Here is a 25,338-nt window from a genome sequence, read left to right as displayed (position 1 = left end):
TTATCCTTGCTTATCTTTATCTCCATGGGTGCTTCAATCATTATTTCAACTAACACAGTTAAGATATACCATCATACACATAAGGCAGGCTGAGACCAGACTTATAGTAGGTACATTTCTACAACCTTCTTACCCCTGTGATGCTAAATCTTGCCTTTGACTCTCTGACCATCTGTATCATTTTATTTCTACAGCTATTCTACCCTTGTAGAAGGCAAGCCACTCTTTGCTCAAGGGAAGGCCTATGTGTGCACATGCACACATGCAAGTGCCAGCATAAGAAGGAAAAAGAAATCCATGGAGCTGCTGGTTATGGTCGGTTACTGCTTGGTATGAGCCTTTAAGGCTTCACTAATGAGCTCAAGAGCCAGCAAGAAACTGTATACAAAGACACTCTGCCAAAGAGTCAGTTGTGCCACAAATACACATCTATTTTTTTATAAATATCTTACATATGCACAGTACAGGCTTTGCCAGCTCTGATTATCCACAAAAGTAGTGATGAACGCAAGCCAGAACTACTCACAACATAGTGAGAAAGAGGCAAACTTTGTAATACCTCCACTGGAGAGGGGTAAACTCAATTTCAGCTGCAGGAATCCAACAGTGTGTTTTGAATGGAGACCAAAACCTTGAAATAGTATCTGTCTCCAAACCAGCTAGGCAGCACTAGGCCAGAAGCCATATGTTACCTCTTCAAGGAACTTTTTAAGATGGAAAAAGAGGTTATTTCAGTCTCCTTGCTGCTGTTGTTACTTAATCAACATAACATTTTTGTGGCAACACTTAAAAACCACAATCCTGGATGAATTCCCCAGCCTGCTACATGCCACAGAACTCAGAATAAGCCAAGGTATTCAAACATCCCATGCCTGTTTAATCTCCTCTTCTGACAAGGCCCCCACATATGCCAGGAAGAGTGATTTATTTACAGGTTTCATTTTAAGACTAGATTAAATATAATAATTATCTACTATAGAGTTAGAACATAATTAAAACTTTCTTTTGCCATCATCATAATCTGGATTCACAAAAGTACTCCACAGTTTTTACTTGTCTGTAGCCATGCTGGATTGACCATCTGTTCCTTTTTCCCCACAGAAATCAGCAGCAAGGTGAACTACTATGCAATTCAGCAAGAGCTGAGCCCTGAAGAAACTGCCCAGAAGCTGAGTGTGGCTGAGGAGATGCTGAAGGAGATCAGAAGCCGTAAGCCTTTCACTAATCAGAAGCAACTTGCACATGAAGAAGAATATGGAGCAGAGGAGTGTGAGTTTTAAGTCTGTTTTCCATTCACCCACATGTTGATGTGCAGCTGGCATGGGTTGGGCTGCACTGCATGTACTGCTGAGCCCCTGGGGAGGACCAGCAGGCACTCGGTAAACACAAACTAGTGTGCTGAAGACGCTGCTGCTTCCAAATGCCTGCCCCGAGTCTCTGCTGGTGCTTGCTGCCCCCATGGCAGCATGGGCAGAAAAGGTCTGCACCTGTGTGTGCCTGCATAATGCAGCACTTCAGCAATAGCTGCTTAGGAAGGTTCATGCCAGGGCTGGAATTGCTTGTGTGAACGTCTTCCTCCCACCCCGCCAGCTCTGCCACAGGGACAGTAAACTCCAGCAGAGAGAAAATAACTGCTGGTATGGGAAAGAGTGGCAGCCTAATTCTCACAGCTTGGGGAACTTGAGTCAGAGCCCCACTACAATAAGGACTGTCTTCTCCAGAACAGCCTGGTTCACTGTGAGAATGAGAAACAAATGAAGAGGAAGGAAAGACAAATCTAGTTTCTTTTAGGAACAGCTACTTGAGAGGGGAAATTAACGGGATTAAAACAAGGCACTAAAATGAAAGGCGTCTTTCCTTTTCAAAATGGGTGGGCAAGTAAAATCTAGGTATAAGATCCCTCAAGTAAGCTTTTAACAAATGTGTTTTACTGTTCCCTCAATAACAGCAATAGAAATTGTTGCATACATGAGTTATGTCACAAATCCAAGCTTCGGGTTAATCAGTGGCCTCTGATTTTTTTCACAGTGCTTCTGCAAGTTGAAGATTTTCATGAGAGGTACAATGACACCAGATCTCTAGTTTCTGATGTGCTGGAGCAGCTCAGTGAACAGGATGTGAAGCTGTCAGACCTACAGGAGGCATTAGACCAGGCGCTTGACTATGTTATACAAACGGATGATATAAATAAAGAAAACACAGCCAGTCTTCAAAGGCGTGAGGTACTGTGCAGTGCATTTATCATAACTCTTGTCTGGAACACTCCATCTCTGCTGGTGTTTAAAATAGTAGCTTATAAACAATTTAGATTCAAGAATCACCACACCAAAAAGGAATCAGTGGGATGAATTTGACTCTCCAGTTCTACAAAACAAGCTCTGGAGGTACAAGGAGCTATTATTTATTCATGAACTGAAAATAAATGACAAGTTTTGGTATGGCATGTCTCTGCAGGCCAAGGGAGAAATGGATACTAATGCCTCAACTAGAAGATGCATTTCAACAAAACCCAAGAAGCTTAAAATTCCATGTATCATGGCTGCTATAAATATTGTGGTAGGTTTCACCAATTAGGTACTGACAACGTGGAAGAATTTCCTGCTCACAAAAGCAATTATATTCCATTTAAAAATTATTTTAAAAGACACTGCACTGCATTCATGCCCTGGGCTCAGTGCATTCATATTGTCTTATCCAAACTTTCTCTCTAGTTCTCTTTAAACAGAATGCATTCCCACTTTTTCAGGAAAAGCAGACAATTGGCCTTGCATCTTCGAGCACAAACCCATCAAACCCATGCTCTAACTGCTCTGCAACAGATAACTTGAAACTAGGTTTCCTACTTGCTGGATAAAAAGCCTAGCTATAAGGCTATAGCAGTTTTCCCTTATGCTCTGTTCAATTTAATATTTTCAGTATTATGACAAAATAATCACTCCAGAGGAGAGCTCAAAGGAGACCTGTCCCCCACAGCACTGAAGTGGGGTGGGCATGTTTGCCTGTAAGTGGTGGTATTAGGCTCAAATCCCATCTGGATGATGAGGAAATTGAATTTTCAGGTCTCTTATCCCAGAAAAGTACTCAATCCATCAGCAATACGAGAAGACTATTTTTTTTTCCCTTCCCAGAAATACTGTGACTCTTACTCTGTCCCACCAGAACATCCCACCTAAAACTTGTCATTTTTTCAGCAAGGAACAAAATGACAAAGAGAACTGTTTTCATTTCAATGGCTGAAATTGTCTTGATACTGAAGGAGAGGAGATTAGGGCCCAATTTTGTGATTTGGAGAACAATCTTGCAAATTCAGGATGACCTCTGGGTTTGACAGCATCAGTGGATGAGTTTTGAGCTCTGAAATTTGCAGTGCTGGAAGTTCACGCTGATATGGAAGGTCTAATAATTCAATAGAGAAATCAGGCATGCTGTACTCATGAATTCTTCTACAAGCAGCTTGGGATCTTTGTGTACAAAGCCTCTTCTGTTGTTCCATTGTTTCATAATTACAGTGCCAAGCTGCAGCTTGTCTCACATTTATGAAGCAAAGCCTGAAGTGTGTAGTCGCATTGTTCACTGTTTTTAACCAGTTGGATCTTCATTATTACTCACAATGAAGGCAGATGCTGTACAAGCCATTGTTCACATCAGCTTTACTATTGACAAGGAAAAGAGATCTTTGGACTGTAGATTTAAAAAAGCTTCCAGATCAAAAACTAGTCTCCAGACCACTATGAAAAAATCCACATTTAATGTGTCTCTCCTGGCAGTGCAGAGAATAATGCTTCATTCCAATAACTGTTCATGCTGTAATATAAAATGAAATTGTTTTTTTAAAATATCCAACGTATCTTTCACAAAGACAAGAGCATGCAAAGAGTCACATTATGCAGCTATTAGAGTTGTCTGGGAAGAACTTACTTAGACTTCAAATTTGTCTAAAATCTATTTAGTTCATCACCTTGTCTTTTTAATTAACTTCAATAAATTTAATAAATATGGTAACACTGTCTTAGTAATAGAGAACGTATTGGATGTGATTTCATCTTGTCTCATTTTCTGTAGAAACAACATGAGAAAGTAAAAGATCAAACTGATGAAGTAAACGACATTCTGCTAAGTGCCACAAATATTTTGGCAGGACCACAGAAGGTCAACGCTGAATTAAGTGAGATAATAAAGGTAGGCACCTCAGTGACTTGTTTAAATGATATGTCCTGATTTTTTTAACTTTAAAGTTGTGTGTGTAGACCACTAAATAAAAACATCTCATTTTTCACACTGCTTCAATGAAATACTGATGAATATTCCCTCAGAAAAGTATAAGTCTTCATAGATTAAAAGTTCTGTAATTATATTTTACTGCCTTGGAAAAATAATTGTATTATGAGGATGCCTGACTGGAGGCAAAGCTGAATGAAAGATTTTGCTGTAGAGTTCTCAATCATTTCATTACCAGCAGCTGCCAGAAGATGCTCTGGTAAAAGACTGCACTATATGCTAAATTCCTTTTCTCACACTGGCAAGTGAGCATAGGAGAAGGCTAAAGATCCCAGATATCACTGTTAAAACAAGCCAGTGTCAGAGTGTAAAACATATATAAACAGATTGTCTCATAGTAATACTCCTCTGGAACTCTAGGCTAATATCCAGTGTTCTGAATGAGACAAGGTGCTGTAAGATATTTTTAGAAATTTTAGAGTTTTGCATTTTCTAGGGGGAAAAAATGAAGAAAATAAACCTGGGATTTTGCTAACTGAAAGATTTAACAAAGATGCGCTTTTTTTCATGTTTTGTGTTAAAATTTTGAGATAGTTTAAGACAAATTAAACTTCTCCATATTTATTTTGGTCGTAGTTGCCAAATTTTCTTTTTTAACACAAAAGCAAAAATAAAAAATGTCTTAATTTTTATTTGGAAAAGTGATTTGAGAAAATAGAAGACAGCTTGCTTTATAACCATCCCTGGCCATCCAGCAGTATGATTTTTTTTTCTCTCTCCTGTTTTTGCACAAAACCAGAAGTTTGTGTTTTGTGCAAAACAAATTTTGTAGTTTATCATTTTGGGTCCTCCACTCCTGTGAATAAGCTTACACATAGGAAACATTCACACTACAGGGAATGAAGTAGTATGTGAACATTGTAAATCTTCCATCCTCACCAGAAATAAGCATTTTTGGGCTTCTTTCATTCATTCTCTCTCCCTCCATTCCATCCTCTTTTCATATATTTTGAGGCCACATTTATAACCCTGGAACATATCAGCAACCTTGTGTATTGGAGAGAAGATGAATGCAGGCCCATTTGCTCTTCCCCACAAGTATTTTATATGAGGAAGAAGTATGGCTAAGGCAAAGGGATACTACTTCTATACATATAGGAAGTATTAAGGTGGGCTGATTTACAAATTAGACTAACCTATGTTACATTTTAAAAATATAACAGAAAACAGCATTATAATAATAAAAGGGTAAAATAGAATATAACAATCAAAATACAGACTTTATTTTTTACAATTTTCATCTTCTTTCATTTCTTCCTTATTTTGTTCAGAACGTGTCAGGGTTCTATGCAGAAATAGATGGAGCAAAAAAGGAACTGCAAGAAAAAATAGCCAATCTGTCTCTGTTTGATGATGATTTAGTAGAAAAAGCTATGGAACATGCACACAACCTAAGAAGACTTGCTGATGAGCTGGACAGGTAAAATTTAACTTCAGCAGACTCTGTCATACAAATGCTACTTATTGAACAGCTGACAAGCAGAAACACAGTGACATTAAGCATTCTGTCTGCAAATACACACTAAACAAATCACTGTTAAGTCATGTATGGAAGGACTTGTCATGGTCCAGAGGGAACAGCTGAAGTTGAGCTAAGCAAAATCTATTTGTGTTTTCAAAGAATAAACACATATCCTGCATGACATTCTCCTTTTGCTAATCTGTCATATTCTTCTCTTCCCATAGCAAGAGAATAGGAAAGGTAGATTACTGGTAAATAAAATAATACAGCCAGATTAAATGGCATTTGCAGGTGTTTCTCATGTCAGTTCACTCACACTAAAAACCATTTAGCATTATGGGCCACAGACTGAGATCTGGGATAATTTTTGTTCAAGAATGGGAGTAGTTGTGATACTCAACAGGTTGTGTCCCTGTGTAAGTGCCCCACTGTAACACCAAAAAACTTACTGTAAATCTTCCTATTTTGCTGGAAGATACTAAATGTATCAACTTACACTCCCCATTCCCTCCCCCATTTTCTAAAAAGTCACATCTACACAGTTTGACTTTATTTGCAATTGGGATTACCCATGGAAAAATCACTGCTACAACTGAATACTTAAATATTTCACCAAAATCACTTTAAGCAACATCATGGGCATATGCTTTTGGAAGATAAAATTAGTCTTGAAGTATATTATCTAAGTATCAGTTGCTTCTTAATATTAATATGCCTTAGATAGGAGATTAAAATAGAGAAAAAATAACAGATGGTTTTCTTTTATACAATTGTATAAAGCTGACATCTGAAACTCTGTTCTATAATGCCACACAAACTACAGACAGGCTAGAAAACAAACAGTATGTTCAGTCTGAGATCAGCTAAATAGGGGCAGCAGAATCTCTTGAAATAAAATACCCCATATGGCCAGCCTTCATCCCTTACCAAAATAATTCAAAAATTACTACCAAGTCCAACACATGAGGAATTTAACAGAAAGCAAACAAAAATAATTATGAAATATACAGATGGAAATGTGCTGACTCTTTTATTTGTTGAGAAGATTGTCCAGCAGTGAAATTTTAATCCCTTAAAACATTTAGCCTGTCTCCAAGTCATTTTGGGTTTATGGGTTTGTTTTATAAGCCTGTTAGGCTTTTGGTAGAGTTTCTTTTATCTTAGGGAGAAATAGCAGGAAATTCTTGCAATAACACTGAACCTGAAAACTTAATAATAACTAAATGTGCTAACACTTTGAAGTGAATATACATGTGTAAATGCACACGAATTTGGAGTCTATATCTAACATATACTCTGAAATCTGTTTATCATAAAAATACTAAAAAATAGTATTTATTCAAAGTTGCTAACAGCTGAAGGTTGAGTCCTGAACCACCTGCTGTTTGGAATCTTCCCTGAAGACCAGTTATCACCCCATATGCAAATCAAGCTCTACCATGACAGCAAAGCTATCTTGTGATTTTAAATGTAACTTTTTGCAATCTTTCAAATTCTTCATCTAATCCTCCCCTCTTTTCCCACCCACCTTTGGAAAATATAAACAGTTCACTCATACAGCTTCCCAGACTACTGGCATGCAAGTCCTTCCATTCATGGCCATGAGTTATCCCTAAAGGACAAATGATAGATCTGTTTTTCTGTCAATTTATGGAATATCTAATCTAGATTTTGAAAAAGATAAAAGCTCAGTTAGTCACTTTGTGCTGCTCATGCAGATGATAAAAGAAAAATTCCCAGAGTTAAGCCAGTGGGAAGTGCCTTCTATCCACATAGTTTTCACCTGCTTCAGATTTACATAAATGGTCATACACAGTGAATACTACTTAGGCCAAGTATGTGTAAGACTGTGTAGTCAGAATTCACAGAATGTTAAGAAAATTAATCAATTTGAAACTACTTTGATTCAGTTTGGTTTCTTCCTTCACTTTGTTTTTAACAGGAATTTGTATGGTGTTGATACAAACGGTTTGGTACAAAGGGCAATAAATGCTTCAAATGTGTATGAAAACATTGTTGGTTATATTGAAGAAGCTAATAAAGCTGCATTGCTGGCACTGAACACAACAAACCGGGTCAAAGATGTGAGTAACTTTCATAATGTCAGTTTTTATTTTACAAAGCTTTAGGGACTTCAGACACAGAAGTATAGGAGGGGAAAAGAAAAATTAGCTTAAATGTCAGCATTGACCTTCTCACTGCATATTTTGCTTCACCTACTATTTCCTGAATTTTTCTGCAAGCCTAAAGTCCCCTGGTAGCTGAAAAGATGCAACTTCTGTCCCTAAGTATAGACAGATTTTAGGAATAAATTCTTCATTGTGAGGGTGGTGAGGCACTGGAACAGATTGCCCAGGGAAGTTGTGGCTGCCCCATCCCTGGAAGTGTACAAGGCCAGGCTGGATGGGATTTGAAGCAACCTGGTCTAGAGGAAGGTGTCCCTGACCATAGCAGGGGGGTTGGAACCAGATGATCTTTCCAACCCAAATCATTCTATGAGTCTATGACTTTCTTTTTTGGAATGTATTTGCAGGCTGCAGTCGGAATTGATACTCAGATTATTTACCATAAAGGTAAAAGTGAAGAACTTCTCAACCGAGCCATGGAGCTACATCGGACAGCAGATGACAGTAAATATACATCCTTTTTACTTTCACAGGCAGTTTATAAACATGCATGCTAAAAGAATTTTCAAAAGCATATCACTAAGGCAGAACTAGTGCTGTAACAGAATAGTGTACTGAGCGAAGTTACCACACAAAGTACTTGAAATGGCCACGAGCACAGTTTGAGTAGTTCATGTGTTGTCATCCTGCCAGATACTGGAAGTTTATTTCATTTACAGAAGTAAACAGAAGGCCCACTTCAGATCCAAATCACTGTTTAAATATGTGATCCTGCAAAGAGTTATCCACAGGTAAATGTACTCAATCAAGTAGGTCAACCAAAATCAAGTCACAACAGTTTAAGTCTTTAGAAAGCTGATTTTCACCAGTGAAGTATAATAATAAATCTTAAGAGATGCTGGCCTTTTTTCACGGAAAATGAAAGCAAGCTCTAAAATTACAGAAATTACCTCTTCAGTTCTTCAGGATCTTTTGAGCTCCTTAAAACTTTTACTGTATATTTGTTGGAGTATTCTCAGCAGTTCTGGTAAAGCAAACAGAAACAGTGCTGACTGAGATACAAGTTTCCATATTTTTTTCAAAGACACCCTGTGGCAAGCAAATAATGCTTGCCACAAGCATTATCCACAAGCAGCTGCAAGGCTTGTTTTTCCTTTCTATTACGTGAAGTCAAGTGTGCTACTATGCTAATATGAAAAGAGGCCATAGTATACTGCCTATGGTGTATTAAATACTTAATAACAAACCTCTACAGGATAAAATTTACCTTTACAAATGCCACTTTGATTCCACTCAACTATACTTCCAATTTTCTCCCTGCAGGTAATGATTTAACCATTGCAGACACTAGCCGGCACGTTAATGGCACTTTTGCTAGAATGAATGCTCTGCGAAGCCACCTGATGAGAGCCATCACAAAAATGAAATCAGCTGAGCCAGGTTGTAAGAGGAATTTCATCTTGATGATGCTTTACCTCATACATTTAAGAGCATATTTTATCTTTGCATATAACCTATGAAGTTGTATTAAGATTTCAGTCCCAGGGAACCCTAAAGGAATTTGAAAATACAAGATGTAGATAGCAAACATCCAGCTTTAACACATCTTGCCAGCTGAAATTATCAACATTCTTCTTGGTTCTTATTACTAAAATTATCCTCTCCTGTGTTACTCTTGGTCTTTTGAGAATTCTTGGATAATCTACAAATCTGTGGATTTATTGTCCTGATAGCCAAAATCTGATTCATGTGCACATCACACCTACCAAGTAGTGTATTTGGGAAGTAATTACTGCTAGTCTTGATTGACAAAACCTCACCTTAGTTTTTCAGAAAAGAGACATCATAGAGAATCAAGCAAGTATATCTGAAGGTGTCCAAAGTTGACATGGTTGAGATCTCCTCATTAACTTTGACTAAAAATGGCTGGGGTTACTCCCCTATATACTATCATATGCAAAATGCTATAGGTTTTGCAATACAGTGGTTTGTAACTCAAAAAAAAAGGAAAACAAAACCCCCAAAATGCCATGTATGACCAAAAAACCCCAAACACTTCAGTGTTTTGGATTTCTCTCCTCAAAAATAACTTTCATGAGAAATATTCAACAAATGCATGCATTTTCTTTTTAAAACTTGATGAAAAACAGTGTCTTTTTTCATCTCTGTTCAAATTTCTTTGCCTACATAACACCTATCAAAATCCAAGGACACTGAAAATTTCTAACAATCTAGAATGAAAAAGAGAGGTTTTTAGATTTTAATGATTAGTAGGATTGTAGACCAAGCACAGGAAGTTTTAAATATTCCCTGTGAAAATAAAGAGAAAACCAACCAAGCAAGTTTGGGTCCCCATTTTGCAGAAGATAAAATCCCCTTAGCCACACCACATTCTAAGTACTGGTATAGCTCACCTGAATCTTTGAAAGAGTTCATTTCTTCTCATACCTTATTTATTTTGCAGAGGAGGCCAGAGAACGTTTGGAGCAAGCTAAACTAAAGACTGCAGAGGCCGTAAGTGCCACCATGACAGTAACACAAGCTACAACCCCCATGGATGAGAACGTGAGGTTGTGGTCTCAAAACCTGCAAGACTTCCAGCACAATTCAGCAGCGTATGACAGTGCTGTGCATTCAGCTGGGGATGCAGGTACAGTGACCTGATTTTTGCCATTCCTTAGCATTAAAAGGTCAGGGAATCATCACAACATCATGTTGTATGAATCGTTTATATTGCACATTCATAGCACATAATCTTCTAGCATTTTACCTCCATGAAAGCATTTAAAAAATTAGTAGTTAATTTACAAGTAAAGACTTTTAAAACTGTTGGATGCTTGGCCATTTCCGAAAACAGCTTAAACACATTAAAGGCTGAAGTCTTACTGGCTGTTAAATCATTTTTATCAGGGTACCAAGGTCACACTGAATGGTAGGCAGCTTGTTTAAATAATTCTTGCTATTATAATTCGCAGTTTGGTTATTTTTTTAACACTAGGAGGCATTTGAAAACAGGGCCCTTTTGTCCTCAGTAGTACAAATATGGAGCAGAAATGCTCCCTGACTTGATGAGCTTGTAGTCTAAACAAAGGCGGCAAAGAGGATTAGGGAGGAAATAAAATATTTAAGCAGGGTGATTGCTGGAAAAGCTTGTAAACATCACATTAATTCCACTTCTATTATTGGGGGGAGGAGGAAGAGTAGAGAAGAAGTTGGAAGGTTAGTTATGAAAAATTTAAGGTAAATCAAAAGACAAAAGAAAAACTGAGGCAAAACTGGAATTATGATTATAGGAAAGAGTAGAAAAAGAGTCAGGGAGGGTGAGGCTGAAATGAAGTGACTGGTGAAAGAAGGAAAAGAGCAATTAATCAAGAATCAAGAAATCAAGAGAACTGATATACAAGTGAAAATATTCAGAATTAAAAATTGCTGACAATCACCACTATTTATTGTTTGATGTATTCTTGACTCTGCTTATGAGACTCACTAATCCCAAGATATTCATGGCTAAAGAAGTCAGAAATCCAGAACAAGAAATTTCCTATATACATTTGATGATACGTACCATCACCTACAGCACTGTTCATCAGTGTCTTGCCTCCTGAAAGTGCCCCAGAGAAGGTCCATAACTCCATTGACTCTATCTCCTGAAAGTCTGAATCTCACACCTACTGCCCCAAATCCCTTCTCCTTCTGTCAGGAGCTTTGCAATTTGACTGTCATTTTACTGCAAATGATGTTAGGGGTACCAAACCCAACATGGGGCTATTAATGCCTCAAAGCTTCACTCTTTCCTCTAGACTGTGGGAACACAAGAGTCATGCTATTTCCAGAATTTAGTAACAAATAAGACCCTCACACTAATATTTTTGATTATTAAATCATTAAATCTCCCTAGAATTTGTATAAAAGTGTTTCTCCTCACAAGAAATAAATCTGTACTATTCAATATCCCAATTCTGGGTCTAGAACTGGAGGCAAATCACATTTCTCTGAGTTTTTTATCTGAAGGAAACACTGAACCACTCCCTCTGGGAATGGGTAAACTCACTACTAGACACTGGACAGAGCTCCATAAGGGTGTAGTTAGTATAACAGTAATTGTATTGCATTGCTATAATATGCTTTCAATCAGCACAGGGCAGTTTAAGCTGCAGGCTATGAGCTCCAACTCCCATTTTTGATAATGTAAATGTGGATTCAATTGACATCCAGAGAGGGAATGGTATGAAGAAAAACTTCTAAGAGAAATAGTCTGCTATAGCTTAGACTTGAAGGGTTTTGTTTTTATGCACCTTTACACCTGACTTACATTTAACATTTACCAGTGCCAGTTCAGTAGATAGAACAACAACACAAACTGCATTTGGTTTTTCATGCTCAAAAAGTTGAGACATTCAGAATTCAAAAAATCTGCTCATAGTAGCTGTTATACTGAAAGAAATATTTCCAGTAGCATTTGAGAGGGGATAGACCTATCATGCATGGCCCAGCTGTCCTCATTGGTTATGTTTCCCAAAGGCATACATGGCACACACACCACGAGTTGTACAGAACAGTTCAGCAAATATGTGACATGCCTGGCAAAAATGCTTGCTCTATGATAGTGGGTTTGCAGGTAGTATTGTGACCATATCACAGTGCCCAGAGGGCCCTGCTCACCACACACTGTTTGAGAGATGCTAATGTGCAAGCTACAGCAATGTGTGCTCTGCTACATTTGTGGATGCAGCTTTTCCATGACATATTTAATTTTAAGGCACAGTATTTTCTGCTAGAAACTTCAGGTGGAAATAACTGAGAAGACGGATCGGTACTACAAAGGAGGCAGTGCACAAATCACATGCACCTGTGACTGTGATTAGCAGCTTAGGAAGACATGTAGACATGCCAGGGCATGGTGGAGTGCTCTCAGATCAGCTGTGTATGTTGTCAGGAGAGGCTGGTCTGACAGAAGGAATGTCGGTTGAAGTCCAAAATAAAGTCACAAGAAATGTTCAGGCAGGTGCCTGAAACACTAAAACACCTGATCATCACACCAATAACATTAACCATGGCAAGTGAAGCCTCTAAGATGACATGTCTGGATTGCCTTTGAATAAAGCTTGCACTTGAGTTTTGGAAGGGTGAGAGCATGCCTTGGCAGTGCAGCTAGTCTGAGAATACTCCCGTATCACCATGGTGAGCTTCAGGAAGAAGGATGAAGGACAATTTAGAAAGGAAAACAAGGAGAAAGTGGCTGGCAGTTTATGGTCAAGGTATTTCTTCCTTGACAGTTTACCTTGTATGCTTTTTGTATTTTATCACTGGTTAAGACTAGGGGTTTTTTTCACTCTTACCTTCATCCCAAAAATTAAAATAAAAATCAACACTCTTCTGTGTTGAAGAATGACATTTTAAAGGACAAGAGGGAGAGATTTATGGTGAGATTTTATAATAGTACTAGTAGTAATAGGTGTTAGTTTTATGTTTTCATGTTACAGCTGTATTTCTGGTTTAATAGCTCAAATTCCAAACAGATGCAAAAACAGTTTTTCAAAGTATCACATCAGACACAATTCCAGTTCAGTTGCCGATTACTAAAAAAAATAAAGGTGACTGAAATTTGCTAAATCACTTACTGAGCTTGCAATTTTTTACCATAAGAATAATGTGGGCTTTCTTTCAATCCAACAGAACATTCATTTCAAAAGGCAAAGTTACTATTACACTTGTTATTTTTTAAGTATGACTTTTAATGCATTCTGGAATTAATGTGTTACCCAGAATTCATTGTAGTTCTTTGAGGTTTTGCTAAAGAAATGGCATTTTAAAGTACAGTATGCTTTATAGAGAATATCTGACTACTGAGCCCTGGTACACAAGATCTTTCAGGATTTAATGGGAATAACTGGAGAGACTAAAACTCTATAAGGCCTACTCCTACAGTGGTCTTGGAAAGGAAAACACAAGCAACAAGAGCCAGGTAGAGAGAGGGCAGGACTGTGGCAAATACAGCTTTACACTCTCTCCAAAGAGAAGTAAAACTTGTAGGACTCTGTGGAATCTTCTCATAGTCTGGGTTGCTCTGAATGAGGCCAAGAGCTGCTTCAGTCTTTATTAAACAGAACTAAAAGCACAGAAAATTGAATGAAAGCTACTCTTCCCTTCTATACAGTCTCAGTACATCTGAGGACTAGCTCTTCTACCTCTCCCTCTGCTATCTTCTCAGACAAGAGTAAAAATATGAAGGGAAAAACACAAGAGCAAGTGGATGCAAGTTGAAAGCCCTAAAATATAACTGCAAACCCTACAAATCAGTCTTAACCTTTATAGTGAATCCATGTCATTAAAAATTAACTATGAATACTGGATCTTTCTTATATGCATGTAGCTTGTGGCTAAAATCGCATTTCATTATACTCAGTTAATTGTACCTACATCTAATTAAGATGAAAAATGATGTGATGTGTAAACAACCTTCAAAGGGCAGCATGTCATTGGAATCTGATGTGATGAAAGCAGATTATAATTAGAGGTAGTTATGATTCTTTCTTGGTAATTTTTCTGTCTGCTTATCTTTCTGGGAAAGGACTTTTCTCCCATTGAACACAATGAAGCACCTGCATTTCCCTTTGGTAACAATCCTACTAGCACATGTACCAGAAGACATTAATGAAAGTAAAGGTCCAGGACTCCGATTCATGAGCCCCGGCAGCTGTAGGTAGCAAAGTTGAAGAAGTTGCCACTCACAAGGGCTGGAGCAGGTAGTAAGCACAGTTTAGCTACACATGCATCATCAGCTAAGGCTTTCTACCACTGTACGGTAAAGGCCTGCTACCACAGTCTGAACACAGTGGTGTTTCTGGTAGCAGAATGGGTTGTGAACCACTCACAGACAGATCACCTTTGCAGCTACTGCTGCTGTCTGGGTGATAACCTTTAGGAGAGACGCACAGTTGAGAGCTAGGGGAAACAACCTATACATCTCCCCTAAACTGAATTTGAAAATCTCATGAACCATAGATGCTATATACACTTCCCAGGTCAGACACAGATAACCAGTGAGATACTGAACAAATAATCCTTCACTCCAGTTGCTGTATCTGTAAAATCAGGTTTCGCATTTATTTGCCTTGAAGGAAGATTAAAAGGTTAAAATTATTAACATTTGCAAAGCACCTTGAAGAAAGTGTTGGAGAGGTACAACACCACAGTAGTACCTAGGAGTCCCATGAAAAAGTAGTCTCCTTTGTGCAAACTTCTTTCCAAAAACTTTTGCAATACCACATTCTGATAAATCACTACTCTTTCTGAAATCACTGCCTCTCACACAGTACAGTTAGGACTTGTTCTTAGAGTAAAAGGAAGCAGGTGAGTTAACCTAACAAGCTAAAGAGTCATTTTTTTGGTGTTAAAACCCATGTTACAGAGAATTAAAAAAAAAAAAAAAAAAAAAAAAACACAAAAAAAACAAGCTGTATTTTATTTTCTCACTGCAGTGAAGAAACTTACAGAAGTGTTCCCTGAACTGCTGGACAAACTGCGCAGAGTAGAACAGAAGGCACCAGCAAACAATATTTCTTCCAGCATTCAGCGAATCAGAGAGTTAATTGCTCAGACCAGGAGCGTAGCAAGCAAGGTAAAACTTGGATGGGACTTTTGGTTACTAGTGCTGATAGAAATGCATCTTACTAGGAGCTCCATTTTCTCATTTTCTTGCACTATGTTAGAAGGCAAAAACCTTGACATTGTCACTGCCCAACCACTGGATAAACAAAGTACCATGGAAGTCATTAAAATCTTCACAGTTGCTATTTGCAAGCAATTAACATTATCCTAGTATGCATAGTAGACTACTGCTACTGCAATAGAAACTTTCATTAAGTAATTGGCACAGCGTTAAAGATGGCTGCAATAATAAAACCATTTAAAACTAAAACTAACAGGTCATTACTCAGCTAGCATCATTAGTTACAAGCAGTAGTAATTATGGCAATTTAATGCAAACTTTTCTGAGATGACAGTATTTCTCTTTTTTCCTTTTGAATTAATTTTCTGCAGGGTAAATGAATCTTTGGCTTACACATATTTAGTAGAGAAAAACACTTCCATTATCATACATAAATTATGAGTGATTTTTCTGTAGCAAGTACACCAAGGTCAAAAATGAAAACATTATATTTGAATTCATTCAAAAAAATAAAAAATTCAGTGCATTATTGTATGCTCACAATGCTAGAATATGCTGTCTACACACATTACTTCAAAAAAGGAAAAATCAGTATGTGTGCAGTGCTTTACTGTTCTTTAAATGCATTTTGTCATTCAGGCGTATTGTGCTTAAACTTGAAAATATTTCGGTTACATTGAAGGCATTCTGAACTTAAATTAACATGTTTTAAAATTTTATTAGCAACTCATATATATCACTGTAATGGAAGTAATGTAACAGGATTACTTGTGAACAGAAAATTGGTCATACTACTCCCAAAGCAAAGAAATAAATTATGGGTAGAAGCTTTATAGCTATTTAAGAATTTCATTATGTGCCATACATAATAATGTAGCATTGATTCAAGTAGACACACATCTATGTCCTACTGAAATTTAATTTACTTTATGAATATGCTTAGGCACAGATAATTAGGAGCTTTAATTAATTTTAAAATTAATTCCCTTCATGTTCTTTACTGTGTCTTCCAAAAGTGATTGTTATAAACACACATCTTTGCATGGCCAATATAAAGGTGCCAATTCCACTCTTGCTGTAAGCAAGGCTGCTTGATAAGTATTCTTGCACATTTACCTTAAGTAATGTTCCCAGACAGCAATAATGTGTCTCACTTAGCACCCTTGTAACTGCAGGTCCAAGTTTCTATGATGTTTGGAGGCCAATCAGCTGTCGAAGTTAATCCAAAGATCAACGTGGAGGAACTGAAATCTTTCACTTCCATGAGCTTGTACATCAAGTTTCAGAAAGACAACCCAGAACTGGCAGCATCTCCAGACAGATTTATTTTGTACCTTGGAAATAAAAATGTAAGAGAGTAACTCAGCCAATTTATACATGAAAAAGTCAATTTAAACAGGGTTTAAATTCATTTGCCTTTGGTTTTTCTTCTCACTTTTTCTCTGTGTTTCCAAATAAGAGGTGTCTGCTATATGCCTGTCATTGATTTTGTAACAAGCAAAAAGCAAGGGCTCCTGAAACCACTGTCCTTGAAACTTCTCATCCCAAACAATGAAGGGTTCTCTCCAGGAAGCAAATTAGACTGCCCATATAGAGTGCTGCTGTGAGCCACACTTGCTGTCTCTGCTGCCAGTACTAAAGGAGTTAATGTCACCCACCTGGATTTCATGGGCCAGGGTTTAATCAGGTTTACGCTGCTGACAGTGTCAATTCCAAAGGGTCACAGATAAGCAGGTTTCTGTGCCTGTGGCTTGTATTGCTGCTCTAAACTCTGTACATCATTACTTTGAAACACTTATTAAAAGGTGTATGTTCTCATCACCTGTAAGCATTGTGAAATAATTGTTCTTTAAATTGTGGCTCCTAAAAGAAACAAAAAAAAATCACACCTCACAAGTCAGGTATAATCCTGGCAAGCTGTTACTAAGGAAGGGTAAAGAGGCAGGCTTTTCTTTTAAAGCTTTTCTAAAAAGAGTGTCTAGTGAATATAAATCAAGTGAAACCCTCTTGTCAGAATATTTAATTGCGGCATAATACCTAGGCTTTAGACAAATGGTTTTTTTTATTTCCTGCATATGACACTGCACACTAAATACTGATGAACAGCTTCCTGTTTAACATGACCAATTTATGGTCTCATGATCTTGTAATTACCTCAGCCAAAATAGGTATAAAGCAAAATATCAGAGACATTTTCTGTATAGTTTTATCTGGTGAGAGAAAGCATTTAGAGAACTAAGCTTTCGTTTATTAGTTATATTTAAAGATGTCATTTAGTCTACTAAAGGCCAATCTTTACTAATGTTCTGTATTAAATCTCTTTTCAAAGTTGACATTCTTCTCCATTGGTGTTTTAGGCAAAAACTTACATTGGTCTTGCAATTAAAAATGATAACCTTGTGTACATTTATAATCTGGGAGATGAAGACGTGGAGATACCTCTGGATGCCAAGCCAGTCAGCACCTGGCCTTCTTACTTCAGCATCATCAAAATTGAGAGGTAAAATGATTCCCCAAAATCAAACAGTTAATAGGAAAAAAAAAACCTGAAAAGGTTGGATCAGAACTGCACATCAGGAGTCTTCAGTGCCTGGTTCTACTCCTCCTGAAGTAAATGGAAATTCTATTTGCTTTTAAAGACCCAGGATGCAAGGGACTATAGGAGAGAAAAGAAAGTGTCTGTGGTTTCCCTCTTCCTTTTCCCCCAGAGTACCAGTCTTCTAGTAAGGAAATACAAACCCTTCCTGGAGATAGAGGTTTGCTTGTTCTTTTTTAAGTCTAACCAACATTAATCTCTCTTCCTTTGCAATTTCATTCTACAGGATTGGAAGACATGGCAAAATGTTTTTAACTGTACCCAGTCTTAGCAGCACAGCTGAAGAAAAATTCATCAAAAAGGGAGAGGTTCTTGGTCCTGGCTCTCTCCTTAATTTGGAACCTGAAAATGCTGTTTTCTATGTTGGTGGAGTGCCTCCAGACTTCAAGGTTGGTCAGATAAACACTCTGTATTCAAAAATAAATAATGCAAATTTATCTTGTTTGGCTAGATACATAGAAATGGTTAATAAATAAAATGTCCTTATTTAGTCACTTATCATCTTAGGACTCCATCTTCTAGTCACTGTGAAAACTACTATTTTCTCTACGATCATAGATCACAATCATACATAGATGACCTGATCCCTTTTAGCTATCATTCAAGCTTTCTGAAACATAATAAGAAAAAAGCTTGCTAGCTGTTAAGTGCTATGACTAAATTAAGGGCTATTAGTCCAGCTTAACAAAATTTGCAGGCTAACAAGCTTTTTCAGTGCTAATGAGTCCTCAGTGCTTACAATTTCTCTTTTACAACTGTCACAAAAATGAAAAGTAATATATTTTTTAATATTAGGACAGTGGTAAACTAGCAGTGTAGTGGTTTGTTTGAATTCAGATAATCATTGGCTTAAATCCAGCCTTCCAACAGCATGAAGACCTGAATATGCAAAAAATATGAAAACAATTGCTTTATTGTAGTTCCTAATAGCATGAATTAGCACCTCACTTATGTGCTTCTGTGAAAGTACCAGGTCCTCTTTTTTGATTTAGAAATGGTTATGAAAAACCTTGGCTATGAAAACTGCATGGCTGAATGAAAACATATTTAAAAATACTTTATTAAATTCTCTAAGCTAACCAGTAGGTGCTATAAACATTCAACTACTGTTCCACAAGCAGCCCTCCTAACAACATTAAACCAAAGATTAATACACGTACATATTCTTGAGCTTTTGCATTACTGTGACTATGAGATACGTGCCATGGTCTGAATTTTAGATTACTGGGCCCTGTGGGTGTAAATTGCCTGGGAAAAGGACTGAGGACTGAAAAAGAGTTGTACACACACCAAAGAAGTAATCTGACAAATGAACCCTCCAGGTGTGTTCCAGAGCAGAGGAAAGGAGAAAAGTAAAAAGTGAAGGAAAATTGGAACAGGAATGGGAAGAAAAGGATTCATGGAATTGTTTCATAAGCATACAGGTCTCCTCTCCCTTAAGAATGGACACCTCACATTTTCATTTATTAACATATAGTTTTATATGCTAAAAGCTTTTGCCCTTGCTTCCCTGTTACATATAGTGTAAATATGAAATGTACCACTAACCCACTACAAGTCTCATACTTAACATAATTTAACGGAAGAAACAAAAGAAAAAAAAAAAAAGGAAACATGATAATTTACTGTCACATTTTAAGCCCAACTGGCAACTCAGAACCAGACAGCCATTTTTTCACTCCCCCCTTTCTTCCTCCCCTTGCTCCCATAGGGATGGGAAGGAGAATTGAAAGAATGTAACTCCCACAGGTTCAGATAACAGCCAAGTAACTAAGGTGTAACACAAATCACTACTGCTGCCACCAATAATAATAATGATAAGGGAAATAACAAGGGAAGAGAATACAACCACTCACCACCCACCGACCAATACCCAGCCCTACCCAAGCAGTGATCTAACCTTCCGTGTAACTGCCTTCAGTTTATATACTGGACATCACATGTTGTGGTATGGAATACCTCTTTGGCTAGTCTGGGTCAGGTGTCCTGTCTCTGCTTCCTACCGACTTCGCCTCCTCCCTGGCAGAACATGAGACCGAGAAAGTCCTTGGTCAGAGTTAAACATTACTTAACAACAATTAAAAACATCAGTGTTATCAGTGCTCTTCCCAGGCTGAAAGTCAAAAACACTGCACCAGCTACTAAGAAGGAGAAAAATGACTGCTATAGCTGAACCCAGGACATTTACCAAATACATCTGTGCTGCAGATAGGAACTCATTTTCTCTTATAGCTATACATGTTATGCATTGCTGTCATACCATTATTATTATTGTATGGAAAGCACAATGGAAATAATGAGAAGCTGAAAAAAAATTACTGGCTGTGATCAGACTCTGAAGTACAAGAGGTGTTATTAATATCATGTCTCTTGTACTTCAGAAGTGTACAGGGCAGAGTATCTTAATATTAAAAGAATGATTCACAAGCTCTGCCAGCTTTATTCTTTTGTATTTTTCCCCTCACTAATGTGGCTATTTAAATTCCATTTGCAGTGACCTTTGTTAAAGGGAGTTTCTATATCCTGCTAACTATTCAAAATAATACCTATTGAGAATTAGCCACTAGTACAGACTTTGAATCCAAGTCTTCTGAGCTTAAAGATCTCATTTCTCTCTCTTTCATCATGGTATGAAATTATTTTTCTGGCAGTGAAGGGTGCCTATATATTAGACATGGAATATCTACTGAGAAATTCAAATACACTGACCAAGACCCGTGATTAATTAAATCTTAACCCTTTTCCCCTTTTCCAAGCATTCTCCCTGTAAAATTACAAAAAGAAGTTTTTGTTTGCAGTTGCCTTACCTGACCTATTGTTCTCACTGCAAAACCATTTATGTGCTCTATTTTAGTTTACAGCACAATAGCCACACCATTCCAAGGCAGCAGCACCCCATTTGTTTCAAATATGACAAGCAGCGACAAAACTGACCCCAGGCACAAATGCTTTTCTGATATCTAAATAAAGAGTGTGAACTTTCTCCTTTTATTTTCCTTGCCCTCTGCACAGCTCCCTCCTAGCTTAAATTTACCTGGCTTCATCGGCTGCCTAGAACTGGCTACCCTGAACGACGATGTGATCAGCCTATACAACTTCAAGCACGTCTATAACATCGACACCACCACATCGCCACCTTGTGCCAGGTAGGGAACCGTCACACCGTCACTCTGCTCCTCCGGCTTGTTTCAAGAGCCGGTCCCGGTGGCAATTCCTGGTTTATATTACAAACGTGAGGATGGTATTGAGTTGTCCTGAAGGAATCTGTCCACTTTTTAACTCCTAGTTGTGTCAACAAGCCGAATTTATATATGAGAGTTGGACTCGATGATCCTTACCGGTCCCTTCTAACTTCAGATATTCTACGATTTGCTGCTGTTTTCATCACTATCTCACAGCCTTACTCACACCTTCAAAAGGGAAACTGACATGTTAGCTGGGGCATGAACTAAGTTCCCTCCTTATCCCTGCTGCTGGCATAGGACAGGGTTGCTCCTGACTTGAATCCTGTTACTGCAAGTGATGCAGCCTCAGCCATTTAGCCACAGTGCACCCAGTAAACTTGAGTGCAGTCTCATCCCCAGCTAGCAAAGGTAACTTTTGTTAACTTCCTGTAACTTCCTGTACAGAAGTTACCTTTCTGCCATACACTCTCAAACCCACAATAGAAATTTGTCAGATAAGCCACTCACACACTGGGAAATGCAGCCCCTGAAATACAAGTGAACCGCAACCACGTTGTTCATTTAGCACAGATGTAGCAGACATTTTGTTCATACAACAGGCAACAACTGTAGAATCTCTCTATACGAATTATAGGAGACAAACTTGCAGCTCTCACTGGGAAGAAATGCAGGAGGTTTCTGGCACAGAGCAAATGATTGCTTCCCAGGACACTCTCTCAGGAAGCACAAGCTGCACCTCTCCAGGACAGTGCTTGCAGCAAAGCCCATGTTCGACTGAAGGCCTCAGGGAATTGAAATGGGTTTCTGCACAAACAGGGCAAGCTCTTTATAGAAATATGTGTATCCTCATAAGGAGGAGGTGTTGTGGGCCTGCATGACAAGGATGAGCAAAGCATTTACCTGTCCTCTACATGTGACACAAGACAAAAGTACAATGTGATGATGAAGGAGTTAGATACACCTTCAAAGCTACACACAAGTTTTTAGAGAAAAATCCCAGACAGAATTTGAAAGAAAATAGTCAATCTCACTGCTGCCAGGAAGAAGCAGCAGTTCAGAAAAATTAAAGGCCTTCAAATTTCTACAAATTAAAATAAGGATATGCCAAATATTACTTCCCTGCTTGCTTTTTCATAGAAATAAGTTGGCCTTCACCCAGAGCCGGGCTGTGAGCTATTTTTTTGATGGCTCTGGCTATGCCTTGGCAAGAAACATTGAGAGAAGGGGAAGATTCAGCCAGGTGACTCGGTTTGACATAGAAGTTCGAACACCTACTGACAATGGATTGATCCTGCTGATGGTTAATGGGGTGAGTACCAAATCCTGCTGGTATCCTTTATCTATGAGAACTATATGTTGCCTAGTACTTAGAATATCATGGAAAATACAAAATGCTTATGTCCTGACATTTAAGTTCTGGAAAGAAGAAATACTTTGTGTTCATCTCGTGTACATTAGGAGGGTACTGGAACTTGATCTGCAAAGGCCCAAGGAAGCTGAGGGCCTGAGCTGGACTCTGCTCTCATCCAGAGACAGTCAGGATTTCAGGCCAGTCATACCTTTGTGATGATGCTTTGAGAGAAACTCCTTGAGTTAAGCCCAGTACTTGCCCCTTTATTTAAATGTGAATGCATAGTCAAAGCAATAGGAAATTTCTGCAAGTAACTCACATTAAGCAAGCACTTTGTGGTAGCTGGAACTTTATAGCAATGTCTCAGGGTATACTAGACTTAAGTATTTAAGTTACTGAAAATAGAAAGTAGCCAAAAATAAAGGCTTGATCAGAATATCACCAGCTTTTAAAGTTTGAGGGTGTTCCAGACTCTGTAAGGGCTTGAAGAAATTAGAGTCCAATGCAAATAAATATCCTCTGAATACAAACTCGGATTCGTTTTTTCTTTGGGAACCTACTCATCAAATTTCTAAGCCCTGTATGGGTTACAACTTGATAAAGCCACAGAAAACATTTTACTATGTAAATGCTCTCCACAGATACATGTGTGTTACAGTGGAAACTGCAATCAAGTTGGATGTTAGCTGTGGAAGACCATGCCTGCCCACAGGCACTTTTAGAAAGACTGTGTAAGCCAGTCCATTATTCAGTTCTGCAAAGACAGCTCATAAATATTCTGGATGTAATCCCTGTTTCATTTTTAAGCTGTGCAAAACAAACCCAAGTGGCAGTTTCATTTTAAAGCACTAAACTAAAACCTACTTTTGCTACTTTAAGGAATGACTTCTGAAGGTGGACTTATTTGTGTCAGAGACAGCAGTACTTGGCCTGCAGTCGTTTTTTGAGAATTATTGTTCCCATGTTTCCACTAGGCATGGGAACAAGAGGATGAACACTAGGAGAGAAGACAAACATAAGCTTTGAAAGCATTAACCCAGATGCACAGTTGCTGTAAACTGTCCTTTCTGCTTCTTTATGTTCAGTTTTGAAACAAGGCTAATTCTATGGTACAGATCTTCATTTCAAGCACTCCCTAAAGGTTTTCTGAAGTAGAGCTCCTGTTTATAAAGTTTAAGTCACCCAGCCACAAAACAGAAGCCAAACTATGAAGCAGGAACAGTCAGAAAATTCAAAAACCAAATACACAGTAAATACACTCTAGTTATTTCTCAGCCTTCAGCAAATGCATCAGTGCTGATTGGGGCTGTGAGAAGATATAATCCTGAGCTATTACATGCATCCTGCCGGAAGCTGCTAATGCACATACAGCCATCCCAGCACAACAGCCTAGCACTTTTTCCAGTATGGCATCTTTCATTTGGGGCATGTGGTATAAGACAGTAAATAGACATGTTTGCTTTAGGAATATGTTGCTGGTAAAGAATATCAATATTACTGTAATACCAAATCCTATTTCTACAGGAAAACAGTTCACTAAGTGTTCAAATAAGTGCTGTTCATCAATTATGTGTGCACAACTATAGGTACACATATATTATATGCATCAAAACAATCCAGAAACTGTGCTACAGTATTACAAATAAAAAGATCTCTTCCCAGCATGCTTTTCACAATGACAGACACTCTCATAACACTGTTTATTTTTTTATTGCTGACACAATCATAGTGCTTTTCTGACTGCTGTTTTGTTTTATACAGAGTATGTTCTTCAGTCTAGAGATGCACAATGGTTTCTTGTACCTCCGCTATGACTTCGGTTTCAGCACCGGTCCTGTGCTACTAGAGGACTCCATGAAGAAGGCTCAGATTAACGACGCTAAATTTCATGAGGTAGAGATGTGGTTACAATCACACCCATTTGACCAACTATCCCAGCAACCATAACTTGCCCCAACACCAGTGAAAGGAGTAAAGTATGAGGGAGGGGCCAGATGGTGATGCAGTAGAGCAGGCAGAAGAGTAGACCACCCACATGTCTGCCTTGCATGTGAATGAGAGCATGCAAGCCCCACCACTACTGAGTGGTAGAAAGGGAAGACTCTCCCTGCCCTCCTGGTAAATCACTGCTTGTGGACAGATTCCTCATCTTACTAGCCAAAGACAGGGCAATTCACATGGGAGAAAAAGTGATATTAATTCAAAATGAAGTTATATCCAGGACAAATATATCCTTCAAATGTACAACTCTCCTCAACTAAAAATGTGTCATTATGTTGACCACCTTAGTTATTGCATTGCAAGAAATACAGCATTTTTCATTACATGGGAAGGGAAAATTAATTTTATAGCAGTCATTTAAATATGTATGTAAGAAATATATACATATACATTGAAATACGTATAACTGACAGCGACAGTAGCAAACACCTCTCAGTGTCTTGCTTCTCCTGCCATTTACTTGGTGTAAATCCAAAGTCTGATTCCTGATCCACAATGACAGCTATAATTCTGTTCAACACATTTTAGCAGTGCACAATTAAACCTTTTACACTTTGACACTGAAAAGAAGTTTATATGAAGTATTCTCTAACTTCTTGGATAAATCAAGAAAGCACTCTTAAATTAATGGAGCTTATCTGTTTGCTGCAGTGTAGAGTTTGATATG

At 38.1% G+C, this 25,338-nt stretch overlaps 1 protein-coding gene across 1 annotated transcript in view; it reads left to right on the top strand.

Moving 5' to 3' along the window:
- Positions 1–25,338, top strand: part of LAMA4 (laminin subunit alpha 4) — a 100,971-nt gene that overhangs the window by 56,187 nt on the left and 19,446 nt on the right. Inside the window, exons 10-24 of the mRNA XM_034060496.1 lie at positions 1,102–1,269; positions 2,029–2,222; positions 4,063–4,179; positions 5,550–5,698; positions 7,683–7,824; positions 8,274–8,370; positions 9,190–9,306; positions 10,331–10,516; positions 15,348–15,487; positions 16,714–16,887; positions 17,896–18,038; positions 18,361–18,523; positions 21,147–21,280; positions 22,457–22,628; positions 24,432–24,563. Of these exons, the coding sequence (XP_033916387.1) occupies positions 1,102–1,269; positions 2,029–2,222; positions 4,063–4,179; positions 5,550–5,698; positions 7,683–7,824; positions 8,274–8,370; positions 9,190–9,306; positions 10,331–10,516; positions 15,348–15,487; positions 16,714–16,887; positions 17,896–18,038; positions 18,361–18,523; positions 21,147–21,280; positions 22,457–22,628; positions 24,432–24,563 (2,228 nt within the window). The remainder of the gene's footprint in view (positions 1–1,101; positions 1,270–2,028; positions 2,223–4,062; positions 4,180–5,549; positions 5,699–7,682; positions 7,825–8,273; positions 8,371–9,189; positions 9,307–10,330; positions 10,517–15,347; positions 15,488–16,713; positions 16,888–17,895; positions 18,039–18,360; positions 18,524–21,146; positions 21,281–22,456; positions 22,629–24,431; positions 24,564–25,338) is intronic.

The sequence above is a fragment of the Melopsittacus undulatus genome, chromosome 3, assembly GCF_012275295.1.
Source record: "Melopsittacus undulatus isolate bMelUnd1 chromosome 3, bMelUnd1.mat.Z, whole genome shotgun sequence".
NCBI lineage: Eukaryota > Metazoa > Chordata > Aves > Psittaciformes > Psittaculidae > Melopsittacus > Melopsittacus undulatus.
The sequence above is the reverse complement of the archived record's forward strand: the minus strand, read 5'-3'. Positions and strand labels throughout refer to the sequence as shown.